Below are 11,845 nucleotides of genomic sequence, written 5' to 3'. Positions count from 1 at the left end.
TTAGAGTCTCAGCTGTAAGTGTCCTTCTCCTTGCCTTGGGTTTTTTTTTGCATTATTCTGTGACCAGCAGAGGTTCCTTTATTGCTCATTTGTAAGCCTAGGTGTGTGGGGAGGGAGAGAGTACAATAGTGGCTCTTTCTCCTGGGAGTGAGTGAGCAGTGGTGCACTGTTGTTTTAGTCAGGCTTGGAGGTGCCTGTTGCAGAGGGACACCGGTGGCTCAGGCGTAAACAGAAAGTCTTAGAGTTGGGCCTCTCTCGGGTTTTTTTTTCGTTGTTGCTGTTATTTTTTTTTTTCTCTTGGCAGCCTCCCTGCTGCTGGCGTTGCAAGGGGTTTTAATCTAGCCCTGCCCGAGTGCCTGAGGGTGCTTGTTATCCCTGAGCGCCTTAGGTGGCCCACGGGCATCTCTCCACTGCCTGTTGCAGAAGCACCGAAAAAAAGAGAGAAGCTACGCATGCGGGGCTCATCCCCTGTGCCCGTGAGCCTGCAGCCTCCAGCTGCCATCATGGCCGGGCAGCTCTCAGGGACGGGGACTCCTCTCCGCGGACCTCCTCCCTCCTGTCCTCTCCGTCCATCACCCTACCCGCAACAATGTTTCTCAACCTGAACCAGCTTTCCAGTTCCCACGCTTCTGCTCCCGGACCCTCTGTTCAGCCGCGGATCGATGTCTCGGTCCGGGAACGCTGAGCTGCGCTGTGGACCCTCCGTATGTTTCTCCCTGCCTCCCGTCTGCCACAGCTCCACCGCTTCACCCTCTTTGAGCCTTCGTAGATGCCTCCCTACCGGCTATGTCGGGCTCCCCGCAGTCCTTTCTGGTGTCCGAGGCCATCTGCTGCTGTTCAGCTGCTTCTCTGTGGGAATTACTGCATCCTTCCGCGCATTCCCAATGCATCTGTGGAGAGGGATGCACTCCACCTCCCTCTACTATGCCGCCATCTTTTTTCTCCTACATATATTATTTTATAAAATATAATTTATGTATATATAATTTCGCCTCTAACATATGTAAATTTTAAAAGTAAAAAAGTTCTATTTTGTCAGAGAAGGAAAGGGAAGAGTAGATCTACTAAAGAATTAGAATCACTTAGCTTTTGAGAATGTATCTTCATATGTATAACTGAATCACTTTGCTGTACACCAGAAATTAAGACAACATTGTAATTCAACAATATTTCAATTACAAATTTTAAAAAATAGAATCATTTAGCCTTTGAAGGAAAAAACCCACAAATATGGGTTGATTATTATTTTTGAATCCAATAAGATTTTTTTGAGGAAGAAGCTATCAAGGAAACCAAAACAGGACTCAAGTATACATAAAATTTCATTTATTTTTCATGAAGGATAAAAAGTTAGAATTAATTTTGGAAAAATAGTGATGCTGTCTTTATCCTATAGATTCTGCCATTCAATAGCCTTTTAGCAAATTACCTCCTCTATGACAGGCAGTGTACCTAGCCCTGGTCATACAGAGCTAAAGAAGGAAACATTCCAGTAGTGTAGAGACAGGTGAACTAAAAAGGATATGTATGGATATTAAAAGTGCTTTAATATAGTAATACTACTAATAGTGCTTATTATGTGTGATTACTGTGTGTCAGGCACTGTATTAAAAGCTTTACATGTATTAACTCTTTTAATCCTCATAATAATTCTATGAAGCCTATACTGTTGTTATCTGTATTTTTTAGTTGAGGAAACTGAGGCTTAGAGACAATGACATAAGTACTATAAATGGTAAGAGCATAAAGGAGGGTATAGTTGATGCTGCCTGGATATCAGTAAGAACTTTACAAGGGTAGTAGTTCTGCAGCTGGGTGCTGAAAGATGTTCAGGATTATAATACATATTGGGAGCAATGGCAGTCTAGGCAGAGGGAACAGAGTGAACCAGGGCATTGAAACAGCACAGTAAGTTCAGGGAAATGTTAAAAAAAAAAAAAAAAGCAAAACAAAACAAAACAATACAAAAACGGTGTTGCCAAAACCCTATGAGTGTATGAGTCAGGTGAGAATCAAGAGATGAGACTGGACCTGCAGACAAGGACTATATGGTGAAGGGCCTAGGATGCCCCGTTAGGGAGTTTACACATTGTCTTGCAAGTGTTAGGATGCCATTGGCTGCGGATGGGTAGGGAGTAAGGATTAAATCTGGGGTAAGTTATGTTTGTATTTTATAAAGATAACTCAGGTAACCAATGGGCGAGGTGGTTTGGAAATGGATCGGAGAGGCTGGAGACAGGGAGCTCACTCAGAAGGTCATTGCACATCCGGGTAACATGATGTGTGCCTGAAGGGAGATAGGGTAAAGGAAGGAAGGTAGACTAGTCAGGACTTGGTTATTGATGGGAAGCAGGTGGTAGAATAAGGATAGCTCTTGATGTCTGGCTCTGTGAACTGATATTTAAGAGCAGAATGGAAGGCTAAGCACTTTGGACAATTCTGAATAGGTGTAACTGTCAAGTAAGAGAGAGAACAAGTTTCTGACCACCTGCTTTTTACAAAAGGGTTCCACAGTGGCAGGGCAAGAATAAAGATGCAGATGTAGAAGGATTAATCTCCAAAATATACAAGCAGCTCATGTAGCTTAATACCAAAAAAGCAGATAACCCAGTCCACAAATGGGTGGAAGACCTAAATAGACATTTCTCTAAAGACATGCAGATGGCTAACAAACACATGAAAAGATGCTCAACATCACTCATCATTAGAGAAATGCAAGTCAAAGCCACAATGAGGTATCACCTCACACCAGTCAGAATGGCCATCATCAAAAAATCTGGAAACAATAAATGCTGTAGAGGGTGTGTAGACAAGGGAACCCTCCTGCACTGCTGGTGGGAATGTAAATTGCTACATCCACTATGGAAAATAGTATGGAGGTTCCTCAAAAAACTAAAAATAGAACTACCATATGACCCAGCAATCCCACTCCTGGGCATATACCCAGAGAAAACCATAATCCATAAAGAAATATGTACCACAATGTTCACTGCAGCACTATTTACAATAGCCAGGACATGGAAACAACTTAAAGGCCATCAGCAGATGAATGGATAAAGAAGATGTGGCACATATATACAATGGAATATTACTCAGCCATAAGAATTAACGAAATTGAGTTATTTCTAGTAAGGTGGATAGACCTAGAGTCTGTCATACAGAGCGAAGTAAGCCAGAAAGAGAAAAAGAAATACTGTATGCTAACTCATATATATGGAATCTAAAAAAAATGGTACTGATGAATCCAGTGACACAGCAAAAATAAAGATGCAGATGTAGAGAACAGACTTGAGGACACAGGGTGCAGGAGCGAAGGGGAAGCTGGGATGAAGTGAGAGAGTAGCATTGACGTGTATACACTACCAAATGTAAAATAGATAGCTAGTGGGAAGCTGCTGCATAACAGGGAGATCAACTCGATGATGGGTGATGACTTAGAGGGCTGGGATAGGGAAGGTGGGAAGGAATTGCGGGAGGGAGGGGATATGGAGATATATGTATAAATACAGCTGATTCACTTTGTTGTACAGCAAAAACTGGCACAACAGTGTAAGGCAGTTATACTCCAATAAAGTGCTTAACTAAATAAATAAAATAAAATAAAGAAGTATACCACTTGACCTAGCAATTCCACATCTAGAACCTATTTTGTACAATATTAGCAAGAATGAATAAAAACTGTATACAGGATATTCACTGCAGCATTATTTGTAGTGACAAATTAAAGAGCTTGCTAGAAAATTTCAAAAAAAAAAAGAGGCAGATGTAAAGAATGAACTTGAGGACACGAGGGGGTGGGGATGGGAAAGGAAGCTGGGCCAAAGTGAGAGAGTAGCACTGACATATATACACTACCAAATGTAAAACAGATGGCTAGTGGGAAGCTGCTGCATAACACATGGAGATCAACTTGATGACTGGTGATGACCTAGAAGGGTAGGATAGGGAGGGAGGTAGGCTCAAGAGGAAGGGGATATCAGGATATATGTATAAGTACAGCTGATTCACTTTGTTGTACAGCAGAAACTGGCACAACAGTTAAAGCAATTATACTCCAATAAAGTGCTGAAAAAAAAATAAAAAAGGGTTCCAAGCAAGAGGAAGGCAAGTACCCTGAATTGTTAAGAGGCACGAGGAAACTCTTCATCACCCCACCTCTGCACAGATCCCAATTAAAATCACATCTTACTCACATCACACTACCAAAGCACAAAGAGTTAGAAATAATTTGTAATTCAGTGCAAATTATCTTAATGTCAACATCATATTAGCCTTATTTGAAATGGGAGACCTAAAATTATTGGTTTGAACTTAGGGATTGGGGGTGGGTATGATGGGATTTGTCAAGTGATGAATAAATTTACAACTTTGAATACAGTTCAACCAATATTCTAGTTGGGTGGGAACCCATCTCACCTACTAGTCTACTTGGGACCTGTAGGAAGAACTTAAATCCAGCCCTGAATAGGGTTCAAACATATACTGTGCTGTCAGTGGATTAAGATATCCTGAGGGTCAGAATGAGTAAAGAAGGTGAGCTGATTAGGCCAGGATATCAGAGGGTTCATGGATGGCAGGGATTGTGGGATGCTGCATACAGTAATCTCACATCTCAGCCTCCCTAGCGTCCCTGTACTCTGTCATCAGGAGCCTTCGAGCTCTGCCACAGATGCCTTTCCTGAAAGAGTTCATCGAAAGCAGTAGAGGAGGGCTTCCTTGGTGGTGCAGTGGTTAAGAATCCACCTGCCAATGCAGGGGACATGAGTTCCATCCTAGGCCCGGCAAGATCCCACATGCCACAGAGCAACTAAGACCGTGCACCACAACTACTGAGCCCACATGCCACAGCTACTGAAGCCTGCACACCTAGAAGAGAAGCGACCACAATGAGAGGCCCACGCACCACAAGGAAGAGTAGCCTCACTTGCCACAACTAGAGAAAGCTCACATGCAGCAATGAAGACCCAACACAGCCAAAAATAAGACAAATAAATAAATTTATTGAAAAAGAAAAGGAGCAGAGGATGTTTTCTTTCCAATCCAAAGGACAGAAAGAGAGCTAGAGGTTAATGGCTCAGTGAGACAGTCAGTTCCCCATAGTCTGTACGACAATAGACCCCTAGAAAGAAAGGAGAGTTGCAGACAAGGAAATGGGAACAGAACGACTCCAGCTCTGATTATATGAGAAAGCCCTGCTCACCTAGTCAAGGATCCCTAGAGAGACAATCCAGAAAGGAGATCTAGAGAGAAAAGAAGTCCCATTCCCGATCATCAAACAAATAGCATCGTCAAGTACTAAGCTGAGGCGTGCTGCTTGAAATGATGCACATGTGTACTTTCCACTGCTGAAGGCTGGAAGAGTTTGATTCCATGAAGGATGCTCAATAATTAAAATTCATTAAAAGTGTAGGAATTATGAAACATTTTAAGACAGGTTGAGACCAAGAAACAAACTACTGTGGGGAGGGGTTTTTGTTAGCCAGTGGACTCTTGGTCACAACAGAGTGATGTGAGCAGTCAAAATTACTTGGTCTTTATTTTTCAACAATAATATTTTTTAACGTTTTTAAGATTCTTAGAGGCAGAAGAAAACTTAGATGTCTATAAACAGGGTTTTTTTCTATCTATGCAATTAATTTAAGCTGCTGGTGCCCCTTCTATATCTGAAGGCAAACCTGAAGGAAAATAAAGAAAGAGGTTGCAGTGTTCACACCTACAGGTCACACAAAGGATGCTGGCACAGAACATTTCCCTCAAGCAGGGAGAAGAGGCAGCCCATGGAGCTCAGCCATCCTTCTTGGTGAAATTTTAACAAACCATGGGACACAGAGAAACCAGAATGGAAATCTAATCACTGGATTTCAATCTTCTGGTGGTGAACTCTTTATGTATTTTCCATCTCCTGGGATGTAACTTCTATCCTTTATTTCTTTTGTCTTAAGCTCCACTTAGTGCTATAAACAAGAGAGGTGACCTCTTCTTTTTTATGATTGACAAATTAACAATCTGGAATGAAAATATCATGAAAGCAGGGTCTATGTCTTGTTCAGTGTTCTATCCCTAGCACTTATTACAGCTCCCACTGCGTAGTAGGTGTCTGGTGTATATTTGCTTAATGAGTGAATCTCAAAGAAAAGATTTCTATACTTTTTGAGTAAAAGAGGGATGAAGATTGAGAATTATATTAATAACGACAGCTACCGTTTATTGAAAACCTACTATCATGAGCCAGTATACTACATGCATTTCATAGATGATCTCAGTTGATCATCCAAGTCACATTATTAGATGGAGATTATATGCTCCATTTTATAGATGAGAAGGCTAAGGCTCAGAGAGGTTAGGTAACGCAATTACATTCTATGACTAGCATGTGGCAGACCCATAACTGAAGCCAAGTTTGTTTGACTCCAAGTCCATGTCTTTTCATTGAAAGTTATTCTCACCATATCTAAGAGGAAAGAATTCTCCTAGGACTGAGGAGCCACTTAAGGCCCCCTTCATGTCCTTGTTCTTTAGGCTGTAGATAAAGGGGTTCAGCATGGGGGTCACCACAGTGTACATTACAGCTGCTGCAATGTCCTTCCCTTCAAAGGCAACAGATGGAGGGCAGAGATAGGCACTGAAGAGGGTCCCATAGAACACACAGACAACACAGAGATGGGAACTGCAGGTGGAAAAGGCCTTGCCACCCCCACCAGGAGTTCGGACCCTGAGGACGGCAGCTGCAATGTGAATGTAGGAGATGACAACGCAAATAAAGGGCACGATGAGCATGGTGCCTCCTAAGGCCAAAACCATCAACTCGTTGATGTGGGTGTCAGAACACGACAGCTTCAGGACAGGAATTATGTCACAGAAGAAGTGAGCTATTTCCCCCACAACACAGAAGGACAGCTGAGCCATGAGGAGGGTGTGAGTCAGGGCAACCATGTGAGTGAGGACCCAGCACAATGCAAGCAGCATGGCACAGACTCGTGGACTCGTGACTGTGGGGTAGCGGGGAGGGTGGCAAATGGCCACGTAGTGGTCATATGCCATCACAGCCAGGAAGAAGCTGTCCAGGTCCCCGAACATCAGAAAGAAGTACATCTGTGTGAGGCAACCAACATAGGAGATGGTATGATGCTGAGTCTGTATGTTTACCAGCATCTTGGTTACTGTGGAGGATGTTAAACCCATGTCAACAAAAGACAGATTGGCCAAAAAGAAGTACATGGGGGTGTGGAGGTGGGGGTCAGAGCCGATGGCCAGGATGATGAGCACATTCCCTGTCAAGGTGACAAGATACAGACACAGGAAAATTCCAAAGAATAATTGCTGTTGCTCTGGTGACTCAGATATTCCTCGGAGGTAAAATTCAGAGGTGCTGGATTGGTTTTCCATGCCACTGTAGCAGCTGGAAGGTAGGAAGGACAGTTAGAATGCTAGATTTCTTCTCGCACTCTGCATGTACTGTCTCCCAAAACTTCAACTCCCAAGTTTCCGTTTTAATACGTTTCATCCCCAATCCTGACTTCACCTTCAATCTGACCCTTCTTGCTTCCTTTCTCTTTTTCTTATGAATATCATAGTTTTCCCCTTTTCTCTCTCTTCCCTCTGGGCAACCTTTTATACAGAGGGGACTCTTTCAAGGTGTCTCTGGGCATGTTCAGCTCCAGAATTACCAAGTCTTGATCTAGGTCTATAGCCCCACATCTGTCTCATCATTTCAGTACCATGGATACATAAGCAGATGGAGGTGAGCTAAATCTTACATCCTCTTGGTAGCCCCCACATTCCATACAAAATTCTTTTAAAACCCTCAATATCTCATTTTAGAGTGAAGGGTGTCATTTCCTTATCTTTTTTTCTAAGATAGGAAACACAGAGTTTTTCCCCCTGCCTTTGAATTTTTGTCATTGGTGTCATGATCATCCTGTAGCTAACATTTACTGGCCTCTGGTTATATGTCAGGCACTCAACTAAGCACTTCACACAGATTGTCTCCTTTAATCCTTAAACAAAACTAGGAAGTAGAGATTATTATGCTTAAGACTGTATAGAGAAGAAAACTGAGGCTAAGGATATTTGACTCATTTGCACCCACAGCTTGTAAATATTTGAGATAGAATTAAAATCCATAGCATTGGAAGCCAGAGATTACATCACCAATCAGTATAGATAGAAAATGTTTACCTACCACCACATTTATATTTAATCCCTCAATATTCCTATTTTAGCATCTTTAACCTCTCTTGCCCTTCCTATCTTGTATTCTTGTCTTTTATAGAAGAACAATGAAGTTTAAGAACTAGATAGAACCTGCAAGATCATATGGTCTAGAGATCCCCAAACCTTGGTCATAGACATAACTGAGTGAGATGCTTGTTAAAAGTGGGACTCCTCACACTTAGATTTACTGAGTTAAATTTTCTATGATACAATCTGGGTACCCAGTTTAAATACTAGGCATTATTTAAAAACTAAAAGTAAATCCTCAAGTATTTTAATGCTCATAGAGACTAAGACTAACTAACTAACTAAATTTAGTTTAGCTCTTCCATTTGATTCACAGATGAATAAGCTAAGGTTCAGAAGTGAAGTGATTGAAGTAATTTACACTGTGCTTTAGAGGAAGATACAGTACGAGAACCAGGGTATCTAGGCTCTCTGACTAGTGCCCTTTCTGTTAAGTCAGTTACCTTTTTTTATTATTTTTTTGTTATCAATATCTTGTGGATCATTTAGGTGTTCTTATTCTTGATTTCTATTCAAACTCCATACCTGAAGAAAAGCTTACCTACAGATGGATAGAAGGTTTACTGAAACATCGTTCATATTTTGAAGTTAATACTTCAACTGTTAACATGAGGACTATCTGAGTGCCATTACATATTTATCTACCCCAGAACCCTACACTAATTGAGGAACATACCTCAGAACTATATAACTTCTTCCAAGAGATGAGAAAATCACAAACTAAATTATTTGCCCCTACTCCTGCTGTCCATGGAGACTGTGAAGCTTCACAAAAATTAGACTCCTCTGACTGGGCACATTCTAATAACCACGTCCTGGAGGGTGACAAACTCTTAAGACACAAATGATTGTGTAGCTCATCAAGAGGAGGGCAATACAGATTGGCAGATGATTTTGTGCTTTCCTGACTCCAAATCCTGCCTTCAGCGAGAAAGTCCACTCATTCCAGTTGAGCCTCTCAAGGGGACTGTAAGTTATATTAGGACAGATTTGCATCTCTTTCATTATCTCTGTCATCATGGAATGCATTGATCAGACTATTCCTACAGTGGTCTCTTCATCTACAGCTGACCAATTAGACATTAGGAAATTTCCCCAAACCTGAAAAGGGGTCTAAAACTCTCCATGTAAATCCTGCTTTTTATCTTTTGTCCTTTTTTTCTCTCTACTCTAAGGCATTGTAGTGTTATCTCTTGCCCTATCCTTTGGTTCTTCTTTCCCTAAAAGAGTTTGTCATCCTTCCTCCTGATTATAGCCTTAAAAAACTCTGTATATCCTTAGAGACAATAATGAGCTGTGCCAGAGCTTTGGGCCAACCTCTGGCTCTGTCATCCCAGGGTGATGAGGTCCCTTTACTTACTTCCACTACTTCTTCACCTACTGTATCTGCCAACAGGTAAGAGCTGGCTTGGACATGACAGAGAGATGTTTCCAAAGGCAGGACCTGCTAGCCTGCAACTGTTTGTCTCGAGTTTCTCTTCTTACCATTACCCCAGTTACTGGGAAGAAGGCACTTTGGATATCCTTAATTTGGGAGGAAGGAGGGAAGAGCTCAGATTCTTCATGACAACCTTTGTGATGGGATTACATGGAATCAGGATTCAGGGTTCAGAATAATAAATACAGACAGCAAATATCTAGAAGCATAAATCAGATTGCTAAACTGATGTTAAAAACAAGTTTAGGGTGGGGAAGGGAGAGAGAGAAAGGGAGACTAGGGTTCCCGACGAGGAGCCCAAGAGATCAGCAAAGGATTGCAAAGCCAAGTCATGGCTAGGTCTGAAGGGGACATGGAAGTAATCATAGTTACCTTTATCACTGGAACAGAGAAGACCAGAAAGAAGAGTATTTAAGACCATCTGGGGCACATGGTACTCTGACCCCATTCAACCCAGGTCTTCGGGAATTTTGGAGTATTTTATATTTGTATTTTGAAATCTGAACAAGAGACTCAGAAACAGGACAGAGGTTCACCAGGCTAATGCCAGGAGGAGGCTGAACAGGGCTCTACTTTGGCCACATACAGACAGGGAGTCATGGGAAAGAGTTCCCTTGAGTCTTGTTAGAGCTAGCAGTCATAACTGCCCAATTTCTCCTCTGTATCTCATGTAACAGACCAAGTTACCACAGTGTTGCCCTCATTAAAATAATTTGGAAGCTTTACTTCTTTCTCTTGTTAAATGGCAGCATTAAGGATTTATGCTATTTGTATTGATTTATAACCACAGTCCATGACAAAAATGTACTTTCTATGTTGATAAATCTCCTTGCTACCCCCTTGCAACAAGATTCCTGTCCCTAAGCTCCTCCTTTAAAGAAATCCAGAAACTGCCAATATTCACATGTACAGTATAGTGGCACATGACATACTTTTCTTGAAGAATTCTTGAACTTCTGGTTAAAGATATTATGTTATAGTCACGCATCCAACTTTACTGTCACCCAAAACTTACTAAAAGTAAAGTGATGTTTTAAAAACATAAAACCCACCAGGGCAGAGAAGAGTGGAAAGCAAACAATAGTAAAATTTTGGAAGTCCATCAGATGGATGAGCAAGTGGTGTCCAGATCCTCTTACTTCCCACAACTTGACTAAATGTTAGACTATAGGCTGCAGACCTCCCTTTTTTTCCAGAACATCTACTTTAGAAAAATTGCATTTTGAAAGTCTTGCTTTGCCCTCTTAGGATATAAACTTTCTCCCAGTCTCTTGTCAGTTAAAGCCCAACCCTTACAACCTAAGAATGTCTTTCTCAAGGACCTGGGAGCCACCTCTTTGAAATGTAATCATCAAGAAAAGTAGCACACCTGTCTCCCAGTCTCTGTGAATGGGTAGGAACCTAACTTCAATAGATGTCATTTAGCAAACGTAGATTGCCCATCCCATTGACCTACCTTCTTTATAACATCCTCCAGTATTTTTTCACTAGCTAATCTCAGCTCTTAGAAATCCCCATGCCTTTCATTTCAGCAGAGTTGACTTCAGTCTCTCTTCTCTATTACAATAGTCTTGAATAAAGTCTTCCTTGCTTCTTTAATTTCATGTGGTATAATTTATCTTTGGCAGTGGTAAGTAGGTTAACAGACATGGAGAAGCTGAATGCCAAACTGGCAGTAGATAAAATAAAACAATCAATTTTGTCAATATTGATGTATCCACTAAAGGCCCAGAAACAGGGAGCTCTGGGATACCTCTGGATCTAAGAGTGAATGGAAAATAAACTAAGAAGTGATAGCTATTTCAGAAGTTGAATCTCTAGATTCTAGTTTTCACTCCTCACTACTGGAATACTGTTCTTCTATCCCAGCAGAAGTTGAAAGTTTTACTTTCTGGAGAATTTGGGACCAGGGATTGCCCCATAAATTTCAGAGTAGTGAATCATATATAAAACAGGGGAATCACGTGACTATATATAACACTAAATGCTGAATCCTGAAACCCACAGCCCTTAATCTGAATTTTGCTCCCAGACCTCTATCATGAATACAGAATAGTATAAGACTATTTTTGGAGTCCAAGTAGCTGAACTGGAAAGAACTAAGGATACTGGCATTGGCCTTCCCCCAGAAAGATTTCCCAGCCAGATCATCCTATGGTGAAACTC

General features: G+C 41.4%; 1 protein-coding gene across 1 annotated transcript; it reads right to left on the bottom strand.

Moving 5' to 3' along the window:
- Nucleotides 1-6,451: 6,451 nt before the first annotated feature.
- Nucleotides 6,452-7,386, bottom strand: LOC130846042 (olfactory receptor 1N1-like). Its single transcript, XM_057724003.1, is given in 2 exon segments — nt 6,452-6,486; nt 6,489-7,386. Coding segments are annotated over 2 exon segments (933 nt in total).
- Between the last annotated feature and the right edge of the window lie 4,459 nt (nt 7,387-11,845).

Source organism: Hippopotamus amphibius, chromosome 2, assembly GCF_030028045.1.
Source record: "Hippopotamus amphibius kiboko isolate mHipAmp2 chromosome 2, mHipAmp2.hap2, whole genome shotgun sequence".
In the NCBI taxonomy this organism is placed as follows: domain Eukaryota; kingdom Metazoa; phylum Chordata; class Mammalia; order Artiodactyla; family Hippopotamidae; genus Hippopotamus; species Hippopotamus amphibius.
The sequence above is the reverse complement of the archived record's forward strand: the minus strand, read 5'-3'. Positions and strand labels throughout refer to the sequence as shown.